The sequence below is a fragment of the Scyliorhinus canicula genome, unplaced genomic scaffold (genome assembly GCF_902713615.1).
Source record: "Scyliorhinus canicula unplaced genomic scaffold, sScyCan1.1, whole genome shotgun sequence".
Classification (NCBI taxonomy): Eukaryota; Metazoa; Chordata; class Chondrichthyes; order Carcharhiniformes; family Scyliorhinidae; genus Scyliorhinus; species Scyliorhinus canicula.
The window spans coordinates 792,031-819,077 of NW_024055478.1; the positions used below are offsets into that span (position 1 = coordinate 792,031).

General features: G+C 47.1%; 1 gene segment (V, D, J or C); it reads left to right on the forward strand.

Moving 5' to 3' along the window:
- The first annotated feature begins 1,042 nt into the window (after positions 1-1,042).
- LOC119959965 lies at positions 1,043-25,665 on the forward strand. The segment is given in 7 exon segments: positions 1,043-1,088; positions 1,217-1,524; positions 1,897-1,987; positions 15,884-16,183; positions 16,391-16,699; positions 17,330-17,638; positions 25,244-25,665. Coding segments are annotated over 7 exon segments (1,755 nt in total).
- Positions 25,666-27,047: the final 1,382 nt, after the last annotated feature.

Here is a 27,047-nt window from a genome sequence, read left to right on the forward strand (position 1 = left end):
ACGTGATTTTCACCGTGTTCTGTACAGTTTAATTTGTGCTGATTTCCATTATTTAACAGTCCCTCTCATTGCTGCTAATGAGTGGAGAAATGACCAGTTCATGACCTGCTTCAGTGGAAGATTAAACATGTATTCTTGTGATATTGTATAATATGCAGCAAAGTCCTGATATCCTGTGTTCCCAACACCAGTGAATGCTAGACAGCCGGTGGTCAGTAAAATTAGCGGCAACGATTTGGATGCTGAAGGATAACTTTGCTGATCGCACTGTCCGTTCTGATTCATTAACTTCTCTGTCAAAAGCTGGTGTGAATTTTATGTTTTTCTGTCAACTCACTGCTGAATTATCAGGCAAGCGCTTCTTTTACCGCTAATGTTCTCAGGACTGTCTGAGGCTCAGGGGCAGTTCCAGAAATGTAAAGAGAGACATTGTATAATGTGAGGAGTTTCTTCTTGTCAACAGACCCACATTGAACAATGATAGCCATCCACACTGCAAATGTCATCACGCCATTCATTCCATCATTTAGTTACATTTCGTCTGATAAATTATACTTTATTGTTGCAATGGGATAGAGACCGAGAATGTTGCAAATCTGACTGACAGACGATTTGTTCCCTGACAAAATGTAATTTAATCTGTTTATGTTCATCCCTTTATATTGGAGTGTAGAAATAAAGAGACTTAGTATATAATGGAATTAGATTTTACTTAGAGATGCTCAAATATAATTTTCCATTCGGATGAGGAGAGACATTACAGTGAATCTATTCAGCCAAACAAATATACCGGTACCGATCTAATCTCTTTTTAAAATAATAACCTATAGTAAATCTCTGTGTCCATTCTGTTGGGGGTGTGGAAGGTGGGACGTGGATCCATACGCCGCCTCCACCAGGGAATCAACAGGCGGCGCCTGGAAAACCGCCCCCTTCTGCCGGGTATTTAAATGCCGCTCACTGGGACCCGAATCCAACAGTCCGGGAGCTGGTTTGTTCACTGAGTTCCTGACACAACCATTTCCCCCAAATGACCAGAAGGATGAGGTGGGCCATTTCTCTCAGTTTGTTGCTGACTTTCTTATCCCGTGAGTAGTTTTTATTGTCCAAGTCTCTCACTGTTACTGTCTCAGTGTTAGTCTCTCTCTGGAATGTTCCAGAGTCACCAATCATTTCACCAGCATTCATCCTCGGGCTTTTTGATATATTTTTACAGGTGTCCAGTCGGATGTTGTGCTGACTCAGCCGGAGGCAGAGACCGGGCGTCTCGGATGCTCCCTGACACTGATCTGTAAAACCAGCGGGTTCAGTCATAGCAGCTACAACATGTACTGGGTCCGCCAGTTTCCCGGACAGGGGCTGGAGTGTCTGATTTGGTACTATAGTTCATCGGAGAACGCCTACGCCCCAGCAATTAAAGATCGATTCACTGCGTCTAAAGACACTTCAAACAACATCTTCTCTTTGACTATGACGAGACTGGAGAGCAAAGACACCGCCATCTATTACTGTACAAGAGATATAGTAGCTGGGCCTGGAGCTGCACAGCAGTTACTGTCAATACAAAAAGCCCCTCAGCACTATTTAACTGAGGCTGGGAAAGTGCTCGCTTTTGCAATCCAACTTTATTTATAGTGAAGTATTATTTATTTCCAGCACAGCACAAATGACAAACATTAGTTTGGAAAATCTGTGATAATTATTCACTCATCAGTTAGTGATTTCAATAACATGCTCCTGTATTACTCTGTGGTACATAGAGCATTGGGTCATGTGTGAAGAACAAGCGGTATCCACAAATACAATTATAATCTAATGCAAATTCATTGTGACTTTACTTCGTCTCTGGTTTCTGAATATTAAAAATAATGGTGGATTTCTGTCTACTTTGTGCAGGTGCGCTTATTGTATGATGCTGTCCAGGGTTTGTCAGGTTGTGACGACTGTGCATATTGGGGACAAGGCACCATGGTGACGGTGACTGCAGGTAAGAACCATTCAGTTAGTTACCAACTGTTTCACTTGAGTCTTTGCTTTTTTTTGCTATTTTAACAATGCATTGGTTCACTGAAATCTGGATTTGGTGGATTCTGTATTGAGATGTTTTGCAATTTTTCATGTGATTCTCCTAGAAAAGAATTATAGAATTACCCTGTCTCTTGACAAGGCTTCTGCTGAGTGCTTCAGCCCCTGTTGTTATGATTTGATGTTTATTTGCTGAGGATACTGGGCGGCCGGGTTACTTTAAATACATAACATCTATTAAACAGTTTGGCGTTTCTTCAATGTTTATTCTCGTTGACATCTGATGGCTGCAGGCTTTGTCACCTCCTGCACCTGATAGAAAGCTAATCCAATATTAACAAAATATGCTAAAGTTTCTATATTAATTTATTGAACATGTTCTGCTTCTTCACGATGGTGATGCTTTTATTGATTCTTGTTTTAGTTTTTCCATCCATTCACTTGATGGCAGAAGGATTTGATGGGTTCTCGATTTAGATTTTCTTGAAAGGTTGCTTGATTCTGTTGAAAGTGTTTGTAGAATTGAGCTGCGTCTCCATGAAAGGTGTTTCAGCCCCTTGGTCATGTGATTTGGAGTTTTCCTGCTGAGTAGATTGTGTGTCTGGGTGACTTTGAATAAATAGAATTCGAGACGCTGTTTGGCGTTTCTGCATCGTTTAAACTCGGTGACACTGAGTGGTTTCACGTTTTCTGGTCAAATGCAAACAGCCTATGTATTTGAATCTGCTTGAAATACCATTGTAGGGAGAAACGCTACAGGTTCCGAAAATGAAGGAAATAATTAAATATTTATTTGAGTTGATTAAAAAATGTAACTGGTGATTACTGATTAAACTAAACAATGGATGAGCAGCACGGTGGCACAGTGGTTAGCTCTGCTGTCTCTCGGCGCCGAGGTCCCAGGTTCACTGTCCGTGTGGAGTTTGCACATTCTCCCCGTGTTTGCCTGGGTTTCACCCCTAAAACCCAAAGATGTGCAGTTTAGGTGAATTTGCCACACTAAATTGACCCATAATTGGAAAAAATGAATTGGGTACTTTAAAAAAAACTAAATCATGAAGTCATGCAGAAAGTAATTCGTTACTGCAATCTCAAACTACATAATTAACTATTTTTAAAATTGGAGAGTGAAACTAATATACTGTAAACAAGCATAATGTGTAATATAACTTCATATTAGCCATAGATAATTAATGTTAATATCATTAATTATCAATCGCCCTTCAGAATTCTGGTGTCCATTAGCATGACTGGAAACTTTTCTAGACTGGAAATATTTTGTGATTATGCTGAAACTGTTTTAATAATAACAAACTGATTCTACAGCAGTGTTCAGTTACACTAGAGATTTTTGAATTATTTTTTATATCCTTGATTGCATATGAAGTTACTTAAATAGGAGTTTAACATTGCAGTTTGACAATTTATGTATCCGGTTTTATATTCTTTCTGGGGAGCAGCAACAATGCAATGTTTTCAATGCCATTCGTAGTTAGGTAGTGAGATAGTTATCGCTAATCTAATCATAAGAGTTTTCTGCGATCTGTAAGGCGCTGGTAGAACAAAGAACAAAGAAAAGTACAGCACAGGAACAGGCCCTTCGGCCCTCCAACCCCTTGCCGACCATGCTGCCCGACTAATCTACAATCTTGTACACTTCCTGGGTCCGCATCCCTCTATTCCCATCCTATTCATGTATTTATCAAGATACCCCTTAAATGTCACTATCGTCCCTGCTCCCACCACCTCCTCTGGTAGCGAGTTCCAGGCACCCACTACCCTCTGTGTAAAAACACTTGCCTCGTACATCTACTCTAAACCTTGCACCTTGTACCTTAAACTTATGCCCCCTAGTAATTGACTCCTCTACCCTGGGGAAAAGCCTCTGAAGATCCACTCTGACTAGGCCCCTCATGATTTTGCCGACCTCTATCAGGTCGCCCCTCAACCTCCGTCGTTCGAGTAAGAACAAAACGAGTTTATTCAACCGCTCCTCATAGCTAATGCCCTCCATACCAGGCAACATCCTGGTAAATCTGTTCTGCACCCTCCCAAAATCCTCCACATCCTTCTGGTAGTGTGACGACCAGAATTGAACACTACATTCCAAGTGAGTCCTAACTAAGGTTCTATGCAGCTGCAACATGACTTGCCAATTCTTATACTTAATGCCCCGGGCAATGAAGGCAAGAATGCCGTATGCCTTCTTGGCTACCTTCTCCACCTGAGTTGCCCCTTTCAGTGACCTGTGGACCTGTACACCTAGATCTCTCTGACTTCCAATACTCTTTAGAGTTCTACCCTTCACTGTATAGTGAAAACTGTTGTGAAAAAAAACATATCATTTTATTTGAATTGTAGAACTGTTCATAATGCACAGGGCTGGATATTGACAAGTAACAGCTTGAAATTCAAAGAGATTAATTGTAAAAAGCGAATATTAGGCTTCCTGATAAATAACAACGTCTTGTCTCCCATAACTGGGCTGTACACACGATGGAATTGTAAGAAAAACAAACGGTATAGCAGAAGAGCAGAATGTCTCTGAACCTCGTGCTTAGTTTTTATTAAATATTAAATTGAATAACAAACTATCCATTCCATTAAGTTTCAGAGTTGTAGAGGATCTGAATGACTTGTTTTCATTATGTTTTGCACTTATTAGCTTGGATCTCCTTTAATTAGTAATATTTTAAATAATTAAGTCACCTGTATTTTCTGAGTTATACAATCTAGGAAGCACTTTTATTGATTACAAACTGCCAGCGACTTTATTCGTTTATATATGTAGTTTCGAATTACGACCGTTTGTAAATGCGGAAGTCCGTCTTTAACAAACGGATGATGCAACATCACACCTCATCTCCCCACACACATACACCACCACACAAACACGGACCATTCTCGCTTCAAGCATGGACCGCCCGGTTGAAAGTATTTGCAATGTTGCATTCATAGATTTATCATCTGGATTGCCCACTGAGAATAGATGGAATTCAAGATTTATCAATGCGTTTAGAAATTACATATTTAACATTTATGTCAGTTACAAGAGGGCAGTTGAATTCAAAGCAAAGCCTAAAGTACTAACATTTGATTATATTTAATAAATGTCTTTGACATGTCTGAATGTTTCCATACGGTTATTTGAAGATTATTGTTTAGCATTACTTAAGATGTAATGAAACCAAGATTATTGAACAAAGGTCCAGGCAGGAACAATTTTCAAATTATAGAAAGCTATTTCCTATTATGTTTTATTATAGAGTGTAAATCAGCTAACAAGACAATTAATTGGCGATTAACAATAGTTTGCAATGTAATATTAGTCCTAACTAATTCCGCAAATATTACCTCCTGCGATTGCGGTGCATACTGGCGTACATTATGTCACAGCTTGTGGAGAATTTTAAGTTCTATGGAAAATGAATTTACAAAACAACACATTTCCTTATTCAGGTGTTTCATCTCGATTATCTTGTTGATCACATTTAATTAAGAACTTAGATAAATCAGGTAATCCGTTTTTAATGAGAATATTTCCTGATTTGTTTAATTCTTACCTTGTTACAGAATCTCTGTTACGGACGTCCAATTACCTACCCTCAATCTCTCATACTTGATGTGCTAATTTTTAGCAAAATTATATTTTTCAAAATGTTCGCAACTTGAAACAGACAGGGAGAAATAGTTGAAAGTCGAAGAGAGTTTAGAAATTAATATCAGTTTAATTTAAAATAAGTTACTATTGTTATCGGAAGTTGACCATTAATCAATTAGAATTAAACGGTTTGAATGAAATTGACAGATTGAACGGATCGATCTGCTGTGTTTGTCTGTTCAGTTTCCGTGTTTTGTGTCTCGTCACTGAGTTAGGACCAGGCATCTTCCTGACTGTTTGTAAACCTGCTTCTTTCTCCCATATTTCAGAGACTGAAATTTAATTTATATATTTTCAAGACTTGCAGCTGTGTGGAATGTAAAAGTTTGACTTGCTGTTTGACTGGGTGCGTCAAAAATTCCTCCCACACGGAAAGACATTCTCAAACGCACACAGTTGTCTCTCGCGCACACACTAAAAAACGCACATGGCCTTTCAAAAAATCTTTCCCTCTCTCACACACACAAAAGCGTATTCTCGCTTTTCCACACCCAAACACAAGCGCACTCCCGCACACACTGTCTGGCACATACAGTTTATCTCTGAAGCGCAGGGCAGCACTGTGGCGCAGTGGTTAGCATTGCCGCCTCAGGGCGCTGAGGTCCCAGATTCGATTCCAGCTCTGGGTCACCGTCTGTGCCGTTTGCACAGTTTGCAGATTCGCTCCGTGTTTGTGTGGGTTTCGCCCCCACATCCCAAATGTGTGCAGGGTAGGCGGATTGGCCTCTTAATTTAAAAAAATCCCACACTCTCAACCTATACGCAAACATGCTCACACACATTCTTTCACACACTTCCTCTTACCCACCGTCTGACTTATTCACAAACTCACCCTTGCGCACACATTGTCTCTCTCTCACATATTCACACACATCATCTCCGTCACATAATCTGTCACACAGACGCACTTGGTCCACATGCGTTCTTTCACACGTTTGCGAACGCTCTCTTCCATCTCTGTTTCGTCTAGTCTCACATACACCCTCTCACACACGCATAATATTTTACACATATTCTCTCAGCACGCACATACAGTAAAAAGTCTTACAACACCAGGTTAAAGTCCCACAGGTTTGTTTCAAATACGAGCTTTCGGAGCACTGCTCCTTCCTCAGGTGAGGAAAGAGCTGTGCTCCGAAATCTCGTGTTTGAAACAAACCTATTGGAATTTAACCTGGTATTGTCAGACGTCTTACTGTGCTCACCCCAGGCCAACGCCGGCATCTCCACATCACGCATATACAGACAGACTTTGAACTCTCTCTCCCACACAGACACGTTCTCCCACACGCTCGCACTCGCCCATACGAAATGAAATGAAAAATGAAAATCGCTTATTGTCACGAGTAGGCTTCAATGAAGTTACTGTGAAAAGCCCCTAGTCGCCACATTCCGGCGCCTGTTCGGGGAGGCTGTTACGGGAATCAAACCGTGTTGCTGGCCTGCTTGGTCTGCTTTCAAAGCCAGCGATTTAGTCCTGTGCTAAACAGCCCCTCTCTTACACAAACATGCTCTCCTGCTCACAAACGTAGTCTCTCTTTCACAAACTCGCATACAGGTTGCCTCTTTTGCACACACACAATCTCTCTCACACACACGATCGCACAAAGACACTTTCATGCACGCGCTATTTTGCTCACGCACACATCTTCTCTCAGATGCACACACAAAATCTCTCTACACAAAGACACTCTCTTACACACACACATATGCATTCTCTTATTCGCACACTTTACCTCACAAACATTGCCACTTTCATTCACAATCACACACAATCTCTCACGCACACATACTCACACATTCACGCAGATAGTCTCATGCACAAACTCTTGCTCTCACACACCGTCTCGCTCATATACATACTGATTCTTGCTCTCATGCACTGTCCCTCACACACAACACACATTACATTACATCCTCTTACATTAAGGCAGCATTTCAAAGAGTGGCATTAAGGAACATCCAGAAAAACTGGAATCGATGAGCATCGGGGGGGGGGGGGGGGCACTATTCGTTTGTAAGAGTCATACATCGCACAAGGGAAGATGGTTGTGGATGTCGGACGTCAATCATCTCAGCTCCAGCACATCACTGCAGGACATCCCAGGGTAGTGGCCAAGGCAAAATCATCCTCAGCTACTTCATCCATGACCTTCCTTCTATCACAATGTCAGATTATAAGAGCAGTACGGTGGCACAGTGGTCAGCATTGCTGCCTATGGTGCTGAGGACCCGGTTTCGAATCCTGGCCCTGGGTCACTGTCCGTGTGGAGTTTGCACGTTGTCTGCGTGGGTTTCACCCCCACAACCCAAAAATGTGCAGGATAGGTAGATTGGACACTCTAAATTGCCCCTTAATTGGAAAAAATAATTGGGTACTCTAATTTTATTTTTAAAATAAATAATAATGTCAGATTATTCACTGATGGCTGCACGATGTTCAGCACCATTTGCAACTGTGCAGATACTGAGACAGTCCATGTGCAAATGAAGCAAGACCTGGACAATGGACAAGGCAGCACGGTAGCATGGTGGTTAGCATAAATGCTTCACAGCTCCAGGTTCGGTTCCCGGCTGGGTCACTGTCTGTGCGGAGTCTGCACATCCTCCCCGTGTGTGCGTGAGTTTCCTCCGGGTGCTCCGGTTTCCTCCCACAGTCCAAAGATGTGCGGGTTAGGTGGATTGGCCATGCTAAATTGCCCGTAGTGTCCTAAAAAGTAAGGTTACGGGGCGGTTGGGTTACGGATATAGGGCGGATACGTGGGTTTCAGTAGGGCGATCATTGCTCAGCACAACATCGAGAGCCGAAGGGCCTGTTCTGTGCTGTACTGTTCTATGTCCTTCTAAGTTGCAAATGACATTTGCGCCAGACAGGTGCAGTCAAAGCATATCTCCAACAAGAGAGAATCAAACCATCACTGCTGAACATTATATCCTCCACTATCAGCATCCTGGGGTTTACCATTGACGAGAAACTGATCTAGAGGAGACACATAAATGTTCTGGCTACAATAACTAGGAATAATGTAGCGAGAAACTCACCTCCTCACTCACAAAAGCCCGTCCACCTATAAGGGACAAGGCAGGAGTGTGATGGAATGCTTTCCACTTGCCTATATGAGTGCATAACTCAAACACTAAAGAATCATAGAATCCCTATAGCGCAGAAGGAGGCCATTCAGCACATTGAGGCTGCACCGACCTTTCAAAAGACCACACTATGTCGGCCCAATCCCCGCCTTATCCCTGTGACCCCACCAAACATAGCGGCATTTTAGTATGGCTAGCCTGGTCATCTTAAGATATCATTCGAAGCTCACCACGTACAAAGTAAGACGTCTTTCAACACCAGGTTGTTTGGCATGCTTTCAACATTCACTCCCTCCACCCTTGATAAACGGTGGCAGCATTATGTCCCATCTACCATATGCACTGCAGGAGTTCATCGTGGGCAGCACCTTCCAACCCATGACAGCTTCCATCTGGATAAGGACAGCAAATACATGGGAGCACCACCAACCGGTTGAATTGTGTCAGAGGATGCTGTGGGAAGCGATGGAGGAGGTTGCAGGGGCTCTGACCTAAATTTTTAACACCTGTCTCACCACGGGGGAGGTGCCAGAGGATTGGAGAACAGCGAATGTGGTCCCACTATTTAATAATGTGGTAGAGATAAGCCAGGGAACCGCTTACCCTACTGAACTACAGGTAGAGTACCACTCACGCCAGTTGTAGGAAAACGAACTTGGCCTAACCCATGCCTTATCGACACATTTCTGATGGAGAGAATCTATCTCCACTTGGAGAAGCAAGGTTTGATCAGAAATAGTCAGCATGTCTTTGTCAGAAGCAGGTCATGCCTAACAAATTTGATTGAATTGTTTGAGCATGTAACCAGGTATGTAGATGAGGGTAGTGCAGTTGATGTAGTTTACGTGGATTTCAGCAAAGCCTTTGACAAGATCCCACGTTGGAGACTTATAAAGACGATGCATGGGATACAGAGTAACTTGATACAGTGGATTCAAAATTGGCTTCGCTGTAGAGACAGAGGGGGGGGGGGGTTTACAGACGGCTGCTTTAGTGATTGGAAGCCAGTGGCGTAGCATTGCTGGGTCCCCTATTGTTTGTAATTCATATAAACGAAATAGATTACTATTTGGGGCAAAGAGCAGTAAGTTTGTGGAAGGCACAATGATTGTCGGGTGGTTAACTGTGAGGTTGAGTGTCTTGTGTTACAGGAAGATGGTCAAATGAGCAGCAAAATGGCAGATGTAATGTAATCCTGAAAAGTGTGAGGTGATCCACTTTGGAATGAGTAATTCGACAACACAGAATTTAATGAATGGCCTGACACTGAGATATTCTGAGAAACAAAGGTTCCTTGGCTTGTTTTACATAGATCTCTGAAGGCAGAAGGGCAGGTTGTTAAGTTGATGAAAAGGGCATATGGGACACATGCCTTTATCAATGAAGGCATGAATTACAAAAACAGGGGAGTCATGCTAGAGTTATATGGAACATTGATGTGGCCACAGCTGGAGTATTGTGTGCAGTTCTGGTCGCCACATTATAGGGAGGATGCCATTGAACTGGAGAGGGTACAGAGACAATTCACAGGATGTTAGCTGGGATGCAACATTTAAGTTATGAAGCGAGGTTGAATAAACTTGGGTTGTTTTTGCTGGAGCAGAGAAAACTGGGGGGCGTCGTGATCGAGGTGTACAAGATTATGAGGGCCATAGACAGGTTCGATAGGGAGCAGCTGTTACCCTTCGTTGAAGGGTCAGTTACATGGGGCACAAGTTCAAGGTGAGGGGCAGGGGTTTTAGGGGGGAATTGAGGAAAAACGGTTTACCCAGAGGGTGTCGACACTCTGGAATGCACTGCCTGGGAGGGTGGTGAAGGTGATTTGACTCAATTCCTTTTCAAAAATACCTTGATGAGCATTTAGCACGCCATAACCTTCAAGGCCACCTTCTAAGGCTTTGACAAAGGTCAGATGCTGCCAAACCTGCCAAAACAAAAAAAGTTTTTCCAGCATTTTCTCTTTGCTTTCAGATTCCAGCATTCACAGTAATTTGCTTTTATAACATTCAAGGCCAAGTGCTGGCAAATAGGATTATGATTGGCAGGTCAGGGCATTTCATTGTTGGTGCAGACTTGGTGGCCCGAAGGACCTCTTCTGTACTGTATTATTCTGTATTCTGAAAATGAAATTACATAGGTGACAGCACTATATATAAAGAATATCCAAATGTTGCACTGTGCACAGATTTTTAACAAACAGACAGAGAACTGGTTGAGACCACGGCCACCAGGTTAACCAATACTGGTGTAAAATTGGTCAAGAATCATAAGCAGTCCAGCCTCGTTTCACTGTAACCTCTCTCAGTCTGCCTGTCTGTGAATTTGACACGGGTGTCTTAAAGAAATACATTGGCATTAAAGCCGCTGTCCAGTGATTTACACTGTTGTCTGACTGCATACAGCCCGTGTTACTGAAAGTATTAAAGCAGCTGCCCAGTGATCTACACTGCTGTCTGACTGTACACAGCCGGTGTTACTGAAAGTATTAAAGCTGCTGTCAGTGATCTACACTGCTGTCTGACTTTACACAGCCGGTGTTACTGAAAGTATTAAAGCAGCTGCCCAGTGATCTACACTGCTGTCTGACTGCACACAGCCCGTGTTACTGACAGTATTAAAGCAGCTGCCCAGTGATCTACACTGCTGTCTGACTGTACACAGCCGGTGTTACTGAAAGCTGATCAATGTGGAGAATCAGGACAGGATCGATGGAGAGGAAGAGGAGGAGGTGGGGGTGGTGGAGCCGAATGGAGGAGCCCCCAGCTCGGCTGTGGACAACAAGCAACAGAAAGCTGAGACTCGGCCCTGGAATGATCATTCAACCCACTCCCCCCTCCCCTCAGGCACGCACCCTCATTTGTCCACAATCACTCGTCCACATCCTCACTCACACACCCTCATGTACAATCAGACACCCACTCTCACTCACCCTCACTCGATGACTCTCACTCACACACCCTCACTTACCCACCCTTACTGACTCTAAATCACTCACACTCACTCACTCTCAATAAGTCACCTTCACTCACTCATTCTCACGCACGCATGCTCACTCACTCACCCTTACTCACCCATCCTCACTCACTCACCCAACCTGACTCCCTCCTTCTCACTCACTCAACGCCACTCACTCACCCACCCTCTCTCAGTCACCTAAACTCAGTCAGCCTCACTCAAAAACTCACCGTCACTCACCTCACCCATCGTCACTCACTCATACTCACCCACCCACCCTCATATACTCACTCTCCGGGTAGCACGGTGGCCTAGTGGTTAGCACAACCGCCTCACGGCGCTGAGGTCCCAGGTTCGAATCCCGGCCCTGAGTCACTGTCTGTGTGGAGTTTGCACATTCTCCCCGTGTCTGCGTGGGTTTCACCCCCACAACCCAAAAATGTGCAGAGTAGGTGGATTGGCCACACTAAATTGCCCCTTAATTGGAAAAAATAATTGGGTAATCTAAATTTTAAAAAATATATATATATATACTCACTCTCACTCTCCTACCCTAATCACTCACACTCGCTTACCCACCCTCACTCACCCATCCTCAATCAGTCGCCCTCACTCACACACCTCACTCAGCCTCATGTACTCACCCTCACACACCCACGAACACTCACATACTCTCACTCAGTAAAACTCACTCACACCCACCCTCATTCATTCACAATCACTCCCCTAGCCTCATTCACCCAACATCACACACTCACCCTCATTCATTATCTCTCACTCATTCACAGTTGCTCACCCTCACTCACTGTCACACACTCCGCAACACTCACTCGCCCACCCTCACTCATTCACCCCCTCTCTCATCCAACCTCACTCAGGCACCTTCACACTCGCCCTCACGTCCCCACCCTCACACCGACAACCAGACCCTCACTCAGTCAAACTCACTCACTGAGACTCTCTCATTCACTCACTTACACCCAACCTGATTCATTCACAATCACTCGCTCACCCTAACTCACTATCGCTCACTCACTCTCACTCACTCACACTCGCTCACTCTCACGCATGGCAATACTCAATCTCCTACCCTCACTGACTCACCCTTACTCACTCGCCTTCACATACTCTCTCTCCCTCACTCACAAGCACTCACTCACTCTCACTTAATCTCACTCATCTATCCTCACGTGCTCACCCTCACTCACCCACCCTCACTGACTCACCTACACTCACCAAAATCCACTCAACCACCCTCACCCACTCACACACCCTCGCGCATTCACTGTCACTCATTCAATTTCACTCACTCACTTTCCATCATTCACCCTCAATCGCCCCACTCAGCCCCTCACTCTCACCCACGCTCATTCATTCACAATCATTCAAGCATCTTCATTCATCGACCTCTCTCACCCACCAGTACTCACCCATCGTCATTCACTCATCCACACTCACCCACCCTCATTTGCCCACGCTCACCAACCATGGTCATGCACTTGCCCTCAATCACAGACCCGCACTCACTCAACCTCACTCACCCACCTACATTCACCAACCCTCACTCAGTTACTCTCATTCACACACTCTCACTCATTCTGCCTCATTCACTTTCCCTCACTTACCTACCCTCACTCCTACAAATTGATTAACTTACCCTCGCTCACCAACCCTCACTAACTTACACTCACTCATCCAGCCTCACACTCACTAACTCAAACTCACTCGTCCACCCACACTCAACTGCCCTCACTCACTCAGATTGATCCAACCTCAGTTACAGACGCTCACTGACTCACGGTCACTCACTCACCCTCACTGACACATCCTCAGTCAATAACCCTAACTCAACCAACCTTCTTGACTTACACACTTCACTCACACACAATTATCTACTTTCCCTCACCCGCTCACCCTCACTCAATCATCATTACTAACTCACCTTCTATGGTGTCCCCTCGCTCACACTCATCCTTCTCACACACAATACCTGGTTCACCCATACTTATTCATCCACCCAAAATTAATCACCATCAATCAGTCACCCACCCTCACACACCCAACTCCACTACCCCAGCCTCATTCACTCACACTCATTCATTCAACTCACACTCACTCACCTTCACTCATACAGGCTCACTCATTAACCCATACCCATTCACAGACCCAAATTCACACATCTTCACTCAATTTCCCTCCGTCACCCACCGATCCCCACTAACGCACCCTCATTCACTCAGATTCATTCATTCACACTCATTCGCCCAGGCTCCCCTCCCTCACTCACTGACCTCCCTTAACTCACACTCACAATCCACGTTTACTCACTTACCTTCACTCACAGTCAACATAATTCACTCACACACCACTGACACGCCTTTGTTCGCTCTCCACCATCACTCGCCCACCCTCACTCACCCTCACTGACACACTGTCCCTCACTCTCCATCACTAATTCTCCCTCACTCAAGCACTCATCCCCACTCTCGAAACCTTACTCACTCATCCACACTCAGCCACTCTAAGACACACTCACTCTCACTCAGCACCAAGCCGCTCATTGACTCAAACTTAATCATGCACTCATCAACCGTCACTCCCATTCACTCACTCACCAACCCACCCTCACTAATCCACACTCACACTCGGCCACCCACATTCACGCATGCAAATTCACACACCCATCCAGCCCTTTCTCGTCCATCTTGAATAACACCCCCTACTCACTCACCCTCACCCATTTACTGACTTGACCTCTCTCATTCTCGTTCACTAAATGGACGGCAGGAGGTGTGTAACGTGAGAGTAAGTGAGAACTGGTGCGAGACCTGAGAACGAGTGGCACCTGATCGTGGATGCCTGATGAGGGAGCAGCTAGAGCGGGAAGAAAGGCCCGAGAGTCGGGGAACATACAGAGAGCCGGGGAGGAGGGGGACCAGAAAGCGGGAAGGAGATGCCAGGGGCGGGGAAGGGGCTGAGGAATGACAAAGAGGCGTGAAAAAGTGTAGAGGAACCATCAGAGAGCCGGGGGCCAATGCAAAGAGCCGCGGGAAATGCAGAGAGTCGGCAGAAACTGCCAGGGGCAGGGGTTGGGGAAAATGGCAAAGAGGAGTGAGAAAGCTTATAGACAATGACTGAAATCCATGGACTAGCGCAGAGAGTTCGGCAGAGAGCTTGGAGAAAAGCAGAGAGAGAGAGCCTGGGAAAAGGAGAGAGCTAGCAAGAGTAGTGAGCTTGGAAAATGGGCAACGAGACCAGTGCAAAGAGTGACAAGAAAGGGCAGGGAGCCAGGAAAAAACGCCGAATGTTGGGGAAAGTGTCAGGAATCGGAGTAAAGCGCAAAGAGCTGAGGAAAAGTGCACAGAGCCAGCGAACAGTCTCGGGAGCCAAAACAGAGCAAAGAACCTGGTGAAGTACAGAGCAGCTGGGCAAATTAGAGAGGCTGAGGAAAGTTCAAAAAGTTGCAAAAAACGCAGAGAGCCAGGAAAGGGACAGGCATCCTGGGGGGAGGCCAGAAACCTCGTTATCGGGGAAAGCAGAATGTGGAATTCACCCGATATTCAGCTCTGCCATCGTCTTACTGAATAGCAGAGGAGGCCTGCACATTCCTGCTGTTAATGTGCTTGATCCTATGATTGGAGAATCTTGGAGTTACTGGAACTTTTACTCAAAAGCAGATTTTTAAAGGCATTATGTAAGTGCTGGAAGGTATTTCTGAAGCAAAGTCGCTATTTTTTGTTTTGGGGAGTGGGGGTAGTGAGGTGGAGAGAGGAGGGGGCATCAGTCAGTTTGAAACGGGCAATTTCCAAAACTGCAATGATAGAAATGAAGAGACAACTTCTTTAACACGAAGTGCTGTTGATGGAGAAATAAAGGAAACCCTTTGCTATTCTATTTTATGAAATGAAGGTACGTCATTCGGATCACATCCAAATGTTAAATTTCTGTAATGCCATAGAGAGGGATCAAAGGATGTGAGTTTCTAAAGAGAGAATATCTCAAATGATAGAACTAATAGAAGTTCATATATGGATCCAGGTTTTAATGGAAAAATATAAGGATAATTTTGTAACCGTACCCAAATTCTAAGGTGTGTGATACCTCAGCACAAGTAGCAGAGTCTAACTTGTTGAATGGGCCATTCTCTCCCAGCGACACCGTCCCAGCCCACTCTGTACAGCCTGGTCTCCTCCTGTCAGCAACACAACACCGATGGCTCCGTGACCTACGGCTGTTTGGCGATGGACTACTCCCCAGAAATCACCAGCCTTACCTGGAAGAAAGATGGGCAGCCGATCACCACTGGAGTTAAGAAATACCCGTCAGTGAGAAACAAGAAGGGAACCTACACCCTGAGCAGCCAGTTATCCATCACCGAGTCAGAGGGGGGATGCAGCAAAATCAGCTGTGAGGTTCGACACAGCGCCTCAGACAAGAGCATTGGAATGACATGTAAGTGTTGTGGAAACTGTGAGAATCAGAAACCTATGATTACCTTGTATAGGGTCTTGCATATAACTAATTTTAATACTCTGCATATCCCTGATCCCTGGAAAACCCAGCTTTGTGTCTAATGACCACAAACATGTTTTAAAGCATATGAACTCATTTTGTTTGTCAATTTCTTCTGCAAGAAATATCTAATTGTGTTTCTTGAAGGTCCCAGAATTTATGCTCCAAATGTTCTCCTCGCCGTGAGTTCCAGTGAAGAAATCGCAAGACAGAAATTTGCAACCATCGTCTGTTCAATTAACGATTTCCGTCCAAAGTCAATGACGGTGAAGTGGCTGAAGAATGGACAAGCCATGGGTTCAGGAATTCTCACCTCTCCCGCCTGTGAAGTGAATGGGAACTTCTCGGCGAGCAGTCTGCTGACAGTCTCCGCTGGGGAATGGTTCAGCAAAGCGGTCTATACCTGCCAGGTCATTCATCGAGGGGTCACCCAAAGTCACAACATCACCGCGTCTGGTAAGAGACACAAACAGAGGAAACAGTAAATCATCCTGCATTCTGATGTTAATCCAAATCAGGAATTTATTAAAGTTGGTACAAAGCACAGAATAATTTATAATTTCATGCCACGTAGTTTGTGTTTCATTCTGATGTGAGAACTGCATTTGGATGCTCACCATTCAGGATTTGATCAGTATAGAAATACATGATTCCCTCTAATTTGAAATCATTTAGTGAGTGAGCTGGACTTGATATCAGCTTTATCCTGAGACAGCTGATTATATTTGAGAGGCAGTGGGTGACTGGAACCCCTTACTGATAACAGCTCCGGGGTAAAGTGTTGGAAAGTTCATTCAACTTATTTATAAAGCAGCCTTCCGTATTAGGTTTCTGAGTTCAGTACTAGAATATTTGTATTGGGAATGCTTCAATACTGATTCATTAGAATGGCATCGGTGCTGATTGTATTTCACAATGAGAATAGTTTACACTGACCAAACTGGTTTTCCATTGTGTATCGAAGATTAAAGGCGATCATTAGAAGTTTCGAAGTTGATTTATTCCCATTTAGAGAGTGAAGTCTGAATCCTCCTGTCCTGATTCTGAAGATGAAACTTGTGTTGATTTTCATGTTTTCATTCACAGATCCTTCCCTTTGCACTGTTACCTCAGTAACAATACTGCCACCGCCAATAGAACAGGTCTTACTGGAGGCGACTGTAACCTTAACCTGCGTCATTTCGAATGCTCCTTATGGAGTCAACGTGTCCTGGAGTGAAGCAAAGAAGCCGCTGAAATCAGAGATTGCCGACCAGCCTGGGGCAGATACTGAGAGCGTGGTCAGCAAATTAAACATCTCGACACAAGCCTGGCTGAGTGGGGCTGTGTTTGACTGTGTGGCGAACCATCAGGACCTGCCAACTCCTTTAAGAATTTCAATTCACAAAAAAATAGGTGAGCGGTGAAACTGAAGCAAGAAGTGAGTCATTGTGTCTATTTCTAGTGTCAGTGCAGCAGTCAGTATTTAGCATTCAGTGTATTTATTGTCCATTCTGGTTGGTAATTCCACTAACTAAATACTCTGGGCATTTAGAGTTTAAGGGGGAAATTGATATGCAGGTGAATGAACAATCAATTAAAAGCAGTGATATTTGGTTTAAATGGAGCGAGACCATAGACCACAAGACTTAGGAGCAGATGTAGGCCATTGAGCCCATCAATACCGGTCCAGCCTTCAGTGAGATCCTGACTGATCTGATGTGACAACCTTCAACTCCTCTTTCCCGCCTTATCCCCATATCTCTTGAAGCCTTTACTGATTTAAAATATGTCTCTCTCAACCTTGAACGTACTGACTGACCCAGAAACTACAGCCCCCTGCGTTAAATAATTCCTCAGCTTCACTAGCCTCTGAGAGAGGAAATTCTTTCTCATCTCTTTTTTTTTAATAAACAATTTTATTGAGGTAGTGTTTGGCTTTGTAAACAGTTACAGACAACAACAGAAAGAAAGCAAAAAAGGCAACAATGTGCAAACATCCACGTACATTCAATACACCAGTCGTAACCTACTGCGCAAGCCAGCTCCTCTCCCACCGGTACTACCCGCCAATTTATCCCTCCTACTCTACTCCACTCTACCCGCCCCCCCTCCCCCCACTTCCCCCCCCCTCCCCCCCCCTCCCCCGCACCCATCCCCTCCCCGTGCTGACGCTCACACTCCCGCAAAGAAGTCAATAAATGGTTGCCACCATCGGGCGAACCCCTGTACAGATCCCCTCAAGGCGAACTTAATTTTTTCCATACCCAGGAAACACGACGTGTCTGCAAGCCACAACTCAGTCTTTGGGGGCTTTGAGTCCCTCCATGCCAATAGTATTCGGCGCCGGGCTATCAGGGAAGCAAAGGCCAAAACATCGGCCTCTTTCTCACCCTGGACTCCCGGATCTTCCGAAACCCCAAAAATTGCCACCCCTGGACCCATCGCCACCCTTGTTTTTAGCACCAGGGACATGACGCCCGCAAATCCCTCCCAGTACCCCCTAAGCTTAGGGCATGCCCAAAACATGAGCACGTGGTTCGCTGGTCCTCCTGCACACCTAGCGCATTTGTCTTCTATCCCAAAGAATTTGCTCATCCGAGCCACCGTCATGTGGGCCCGGTGAACGACCTTAAATTGAATCAGGCCGAGCCTGGCACATGTTGCGGTCGAATTTACCCTACTCAAGGCTTCTGCCCACAGCCCATCCTCCATTTCCCTGCCAAGCTCCTCTTCCTATTTGAGTTTCAGCTCCTCCGTCTGGGACCCCTCCTCCCTCATGAGCACCTTATAAGTGTCAGAGACTCTACCCTCCCCTTCTTCCCCCCTAGAGATTATTCTGTCTTGGATCCCCATTGGTGGGAGGCGTGGGAAGGATGGGACCTGTCTACGGACAAAGTCCCGCAACTGTAGGTACCTAAAATAATTTCCCCTTACCAGACCAAATTTCTCCTCCAAGCTCCTCAAACTCGCAAAGCTCCCTTCCAGGAACATATCGCCCACCCTCCCCACCCGCCGCCATGCTCGAAACCCCCCATCCATACTCCCAGGGGCAAACCGATGGTTGTCGCAGATTGGCGCCCAGACAGATGCCCCCATCTCCCCCACATGCCTCCTCCACTGGCCCCATATCCGCTGGGTCGCTACCACTACCGGGCTGGTGGAGTACCTGGCCGGTGGCAGTGGTAGAGGGCTGCCAAGCTGGAGCCCCTGCACGAAGCCGCCTCAACCCGCTCCCAGATAGACCCCGTACCCACCATCCACTTCCTGATCATAGCGATGTTGGCCGCCCAGTAATAATTAATCAGACTTGGCAAAGCCAGCCCTCCCTCGCTGCGGTTCCTCCTCAGCATCGCCTTCTTCACCCGTGGGGATTTTCCCTCCCAGACTAAGCTCATGATCATCCTGTTAACTCTTCTGAAGAAGGACTGTGGGACAATGTTCGGGAGGCACTGAAAAACAAATAGGAATCTAGGGAGGATTGTCATCTTTACAGTCTGCACCCTCCCTGCCAGCGACAGCGGGAGTGCATCCCATCTCCGAAACTCTCCCTTCATTTGTTCCACCACTCTGGCCAAATTTAACTTGTGCAGCCTACCCCAGTCTCGCGCCACCTGGATTCCAAAGTACCGGGAATTGTCCTTAACCAGCCTAAACGGTAGCCCTCTCAATCTGTTCTCCTGGCCCCTTGCCTGTACCACAAACATTTCACTCTTGGCCATATTTAATTTGTATCCTGAAAACTGGCCGAATTTCCTCAACATTTCCAGTATATTTCCCATCCTGGCCACTGGGTCCGACACGTACAGGAGCAGGTCGTCCATATAAAGAGAGACCCTATGTTCTACCCCGCCCCTCACCATCCCCTTCCATCCCTCTGCGGCTCTCAGCGCAATCGCCAGCGGCTCTATGGCCAGCACAAACAGCAGCGGGGAGAGCGGGCAGCCCTGTCTGGTCCCTCGGTACAACCTAAAGTACTCCGACACTTCTCTGTTAGTCCTGATGCTGGCCTTTGGGGCCTGATATAATAATTTGATCCAATTTACCTGTCCCTCCCTGAATCCAAACCGTCCGAGCACCTCCCATAGATAGTCCCACTCCACCCGGTCAAAGGCCTTCTCAGCGTCCATCGCCACCACTACCTCCACCTCCCGCCGGGGGCATAATTATCACATTAAGTAATCTTCTCAGGTTGGCCGCCAGCTGCCTACCTTTCACGAACCCAGTTTGGTCCTCCCCAAACCCCTCTGGTACGCCAGTACCTTTGCCAGGAGCTTGGCATCAACATTAATCAGGGAGATTGGCCTGTAGGACCCACACACCTCAGGGTCTTTACCCCGCTTCAATATCACTGATATCGTGGCTTGCGACATTGTCGGCGGCAGGGTCCCTCTGTCCCTTGCCTCATTGAAAACCCTCGCCAAAACCGGGCCCAAGCAGCTCTGAGAACTTCCTATAGAACTCTGCTGGATATCCATCCGGCCCCAGGGCTTTCCCCGACTGCATGGCCTTTAGCCCCCCCCCCCCCCCCCCCCCCCAATACCTCCTCTACTATAATCGGGCCCCCAGCTCATCCACTCGCCCCGCACTTACTGTTGGGAATGCTAACCCATCCAGAAACCTTTTCATCTCCTCCGGTTCTTCCGGCAGCTCCGAAGTATACAGCTGGCGATAGAAGTCCCGGAATACCTTATTTAAACGTGCCGGGACCTCCATTTTGCGCTCCTCCCCATCCATCACTCTACTTATTTCCCTGGCCGCCTCCCTCTTCCTGAGTTGCTGTGCTAACAGTCTGCTAGCCTTTTCCCCATGCTCGTACACCACTCCCCTCGCCTTCCTAAGCCGTTCCACGGGCCTACTCGTGGATAGTGCCCCCAGTTCCACCTGTAGTCTCTGCCTCTCCCTGAGTAAAACCTCCCCCAGGGACTCCGCGTGTTCTTCATCTATCCAACCCATTTCACTGACCAATCTATCCATCTCTGCCCGGTCTGCCTTGGCTCTGTGGGCCCCAATTGAAATCAGCTCCCCCCGCACTACTGCCTTTAGTGCTCGCCGCTGAGACCTCCCCCGTGTCATTCACCTGCAAGTAATTTTGCATACACCTCCGAAGCCTCTCACAGATCCCTCCTCCGACAGCAGTCCCACGTCTAGCCTCCATTGCGGGCGTTGGTAGTTCGCCCCCGCCCCCCCCCCCCCCGATCAGCAGATCTACCCAGTGCGGGGCATGGTCTGAGATAGTAATTGCCGAGTATTCCGTGTTCTTTACCTCCCCTATACAATCCCTGCTTAGTACGAAGAAATCTATCCTAGAATATACTTTATGGACGTGCAAGTAAAACGAGTAGCCCCTTCCTGTCGGCTGTCTGGCTCTCCAGGGGTCCACTGCCCCCATTTGCTCCACAAACCCTTTCAGCTCCCTTGCCACTGCTGGGAGTCTACCTGTTCTGGGACACGACCGATCCAAAACTGGGTCAAGGACCATGTTAAAGTCCCCCCTGCCCCCATTATTACCCTGTGAGAGTCCAGGTCCAGGATCTTCCCCAGCACTCTTTTAATGAAGTCCACGTCATCCCAGTTCGGGGCATATATATTCACCAGCACCACTCTTCTCCCCTCCAATCTGCTCCGCACCATCAGGTATCTGCCCCCTCCCCTGTCTGCGGCTATGCCTCCGCCTCAAATTGCACCCGATTGTTGATCATGATTGCTACCCCCCTGGACTTCAAGTCCAAGTCCGAGTGGAAGATTTGGCTAATCCAGCCCTTCCTTAGCCTGGTCTGGTCAGACACTTTCAGATGTGTCTCCTGCAACATAATTACATCCGCCCTCAGAGCCCACAAGTGCGCAAACACCCGCGCCCTCTTGAACGGCCCATTCAGTCCCCTGACATTCCAGGTGACCAGCCTGTTTGGGAGGCACAAACCCCCCCCCCCCCCCCACGCTGGTCAGCCATAGCCTTTCTCGGACCGGCCCCCGGCCCGTGCGTCGCACCATAATTGGCCCGCCTGTTGGCTGCCTCCACCCTCGACCTCCTTTCCAGTACCTATTTCAAGTCCCTCCCACATCAGCAGAACAACTCCCCTCCCCCCACCTAACAACATCCCGATACCCCCACCCCTGCCATCCACTGGCTGTGATCTCCCCCCCCCCCCACCTGACTCCCTTGACTAGCCAATCTGCTAGCCCGGTGACTCATCACTTCGGCGCCCTCCTGTCTCATTCCCATTGTTTCGCCGTCCTCATCCCCACTCCCCGGTGCCCCATCCCCCTCTCCAACCCACTGGAGCAAACTCACTGGCACAGGAAGGCATGGACATCAACAAAACAAAACCCCCCCAACCCACATCCTCCCCCCCCCCCCTTGCTGACCGGCCCCCCCTTCATTACCGTGCCAGCTCCTGTGTCCTCCGCGAGCCGCACAAAAAGAAAAAATCCGCCCGAAAAGGAAGAAACAGAAAAAAGAGGAAAAAATAAAAACACGAGGAGAAAAAAACAAAAAACAAACCAGTGTCCATGAACAAAGGAAAGAGTCCCAAATGTTCCGCTTGGCACCGTTGGCCCAGCAAACCATTGAACAGCAGTCCAGGCCCATTCGGCGTAACTTCCCACGGTAATCCTCGGGCCCTAATCCACGCTCATGTGCCTCTTTTTGGGACAAGCCCCTGATCACTCGCAAAATCCATCGCTTCTTCGGGCTCGGAGAAGTGGTGTTGATCCTGGTGCGTGACCCATAGACGAGCCGGAAACAGCAGACCAACCTTCACGTGCTTCTTGAACAGCACCTCCTTGACTTGTTTAAAGGCTGCTCGCCGCCGAGCCACCTCTCGGCTTAGGTCCTGGTAAATGCGGGGGACACTGTTGTTCCACGTGCTGCTCCTGGTGCTCTTTGTCCACCGCAGTACCCGCTCCTTGTCCACAAACCTGTGGAACTTAATCACCATTGGGCGGGGGAGTCCGCCCGGCCGCCCCTGCCTCGCCTGCACTCTGTATGCCCCCTCCAGCTCCGGTGGTCGCGGAAAGGCTTCGGTCCCCATCAGCTGCATCAACAGGTCTGCTACAAACGCTGGGGCATCAGCTCCCTCAGCCCCCTCCGGGAGGCCGACAATCCTCAGGTTGTTCCTGCGGACTCTATTCTCCAGCTCCTCCACTCTGTCTAGCAGTCTTCTTTGCCGCTCCTTCAGCCCGTCAACTTCCAGCACCGCAATCGTCTGCGCAACCTTCTGCGCAACTGTCTGCGCAACTGTCTGCGCAACCGCCTGCTCCTCCGCTGCCTCTCCCAGCTCCTTAACTTTAACATCCTGCGCATCCAGCCTCTGGTTCAGCTGATCCACCACCTTCTGGATTGGGTCCAAGCTGTCCCTCTTCAGCGCTTCAAAACTGGACTTCATTACCTGGAGCATGTTATCCAGCGCCAGTTGGATTGCTGAGTCCGGGGTCCGTGTGTCCGGCATCTTAGGTCCCAGGTAAGTTTCTTCAGCTCCTTGTCTCTGTCCCTTTTTCTCTCTTTTCTTCTGCCTCCTGGACTCCCGCTGTTCCATGTGCCGCAGCCCATTCCTCAGCACTTTCGCTGCCGCCTTCCTTCAGGTCCGTGGTCCCGCTATCGCGGGGAATCAGCCCCTAAACGCCCGCCGGAGTGAGAGCCCGCCGAATGTGCGGCTCACTGGGACATCGCCACCACCGGAAGTTCATTCCTTCTCATCTCTGTCTGAAATGGAAGAACCCTTACTTTGTGATCATGCACGCTTCTCACAGACGCTCCGACAGGGAAAATACTCTCCCAACGTCAATCCTAAGAAGTTCCCGGATAATCTTTCATGTCTCAATTATGGCGCCTTTATTCCTCTAAACTTCAATGTGTACAGCCCAGCAAAGTTACCCTCAGCTGATAAGAAAATGCCTCCATACTCGGGATCAACCTCGTGATCCTTCTCTGGACTGCCTTCAAAGCCAATCTGTCTTCCTCAGATAAGGGCAACAAAACTATTCAAAGTGTATCAGGTGTAGTCTAACAAAATAATAATAATCGCTATTGTCACAAGCAGGCTTCAATGAAGTTACTGTGACATGCCCCTAGTCGCCACATTCCGGCGCCTGTTCGGGGAGGCCGGTACGGGAATGCCTTGTACAGTTTTAGCCAGACTGCCCCATGTTTATATTCTATTCCCATTGAAATAAATGTCAACATTCAATTTGTCTCCATATTACCTGCAGAACTTGCTTTTTGTGGTTTCTGCACGAGGGCCCCCAATTCCCCCGTTACTTCAGCTTCCTGCAGTCTTTCTCCATCTAAATAATATTCCGTTATGTTCTTCCTTCTCCCAAAGTGTCGAACCTCACATTCTCTGTCCCTCTGTGGATTTTCTGTCATCCTCACCACTTGCCTTTCTATTTTAGTATCTACAGCCGTGGGAATAGTACATTCATTCATTAAACACAGTTTTGAAATTCATGTATATTATATCTATTGCCCCCCCCCCCTCGCCTTTTCGTTATCAACTCAAATAAGAGCACTACATTTGTCAAGAAATGATTTCCCCTTCACGAAGCCGTGCTGACTCTGTTGATTATATTGAGTATTTCTAAATGCTCAGCTATTGGATCCGTTAAAATGGACTCGAACCGTTTTCCACTCACAGATGTTAAGGTCCCTGGCCGATAGTTACCTGTTTTTGACACCCTCTCTTTTGAATAAAGGTGTTACATTGGCAGTTTTCTAATCCTCTTGGGGTAAGGTGGGAGGAGCCTGGTGTGGAGTTTAGACACCAGCACAGAACAGTTGGGCCGAATGGCCTGTTCCCCTGCTGTACACTTTCTGAAACTTTCGAATCCAATATCCATAAATTCTCAGGGAAAAGGATTGTGTCCACCTCTGCTCCGAGCTGGGAAACCGGACAGATCCCAAAGTGGAAAATGGAAACCTTTAAAATCCAACACAAAACACATTTCTCTCACATCGAACCCGCGGTTCCATTGTCACCGGAATTCCCCATTTTATTGACATTTATTGTACATTTTCTGCAGACCCCAATCCGCGGGAACCGTCCGTCTCTGTCCTCCTGCCCTCGGCTGAAGACGTCTCCGCTCAGAGATTCGTCTCCCTCAGCTGCTTAGTGAGAGGTTTCTCCCCCCGAGAGATCTTCGTCAAGTGGACCGTCAATGACAAGCCGGTGAATCCCGGGAACTACAAGAACACCGAGGTGATGGCGGAGAACGGCAATAGCTCCTTCTTAATGTACAGCCTGTTATCCATTGCAGCGGAGGAGTGGGCCAGCGGCGCTTCTTACTCCTGTGTGGTGGGACATGAAGCCATCCCCTTGAAGATCATCAACAGAACGGTTGATAAATCCAGCGGTAAACCCAGTTTTGTGAACATTTCCCTCGCTCTGATGGACACCGTTAATTCATGTCATTGAGAATCGATTGGTTATATTTTGAAATAAAATTAAAATAATAAAGTTTTTTTTCCTCCAATTGTGATTTAAATGTACAGCCGCATAACTAATGGTGCTTCCACTTTGCTGATATTAGATCTGTTCAATGAGACCCGGGTTTCTACAGGTCTCGGCCCCAAGTCTGATACAACCAGAGCTCCCAGCTCAGATACACCCTGGGTTAGAGACAGAGTAAAACTCATTCATTCCAGGATTCAGCAAAATATCTTCGTTGACTTCCTCCCGTTGAGGAGAAATCGGATCATTCCCATTTCAGACAAACAAACCCATCACATTTAGATCTCAGTGTTCCTGCTTCTCCCATTGTCCATCCCTTTAAAATTGATTTCAGCTTTAAATTGTTGTGTCACACCCACTGCAAGTTGAATTGAGGGTCACACAGAAACATGGACCAACAATTCCCCATCAAAGAGAGGGGAAAGGGAAATGATTAACCCACTCACTGTACCCCGACTTCCCCAACAGAGGCGGAGGCCCTTTAGTTAATCCACTGTACCCTCACTTACACAACAAAGAGATTGGGAAGGCCTTTAGTTAATCCACTGCACCCCTACTTTCCCAACAGAGAGAGGAGGAGGGGCTTTAGTTAATCCACTGTACACCCACCTCCACAAAAAGAGAGTGGGAGGGCCTTTAGTTAATCCACTACACCACTTCCCCAAGAAAGAGGTAGGCGGAATCCCTTTTGTTCATTCACTGTATCCCCATTCTCCCCACAGATAGAGGCGGAGGGCCTTTAGTTAATCCACCGTACCCCCACTCTCCCAACAGAGAGAGGCGGAGGGCCTTTAGTTCAGACACTGTAACCCCACTCTCCCCACACAGAGATGCGGAGCTCCTTTAGTTAATCCACCATCCCCCACTTCCCCAACAGAGAGAGTGGGAGGGCCATTAGTTAATCCACTGCACCCCTACTTTCCCAACAGAGAGAGGAGGAGGGGCTTTCCTTTATCCTTTATGTGCTCACTTCTTCAAAAGAGAGAGAGGGGAGGTCAATTATTTAATCCACTGTACCACCACTTCACCAACAGAGAGAGGCGGAGGCCTTTAGTGAATCTACAGTACCCCACTTCCACAAAAAAGGAGATTGGGAGGAGCATCAGTTAACCCACTGTACACCCACTTCCCCTAGAAAGAGATAGCGGAGTGCCTTTAGTTGATGCACTGTACCCCCACTCTCCCCACAGAGAATGGCAGAGAGTCTTTAGTTAATGCACTGTACCCCCACTCTCGCCACAGAGAGAGGAGGAGGGTCCTTTGTTAATCCACCGTACCCCCACTCTCCCAACAGAGAGAGGTGGAGGGCCTTTAGTTAATCCCCCGTACCCCACTTCCACAACAAAGAAAGTGGGAGGGGCTTTGGTTAATCCACT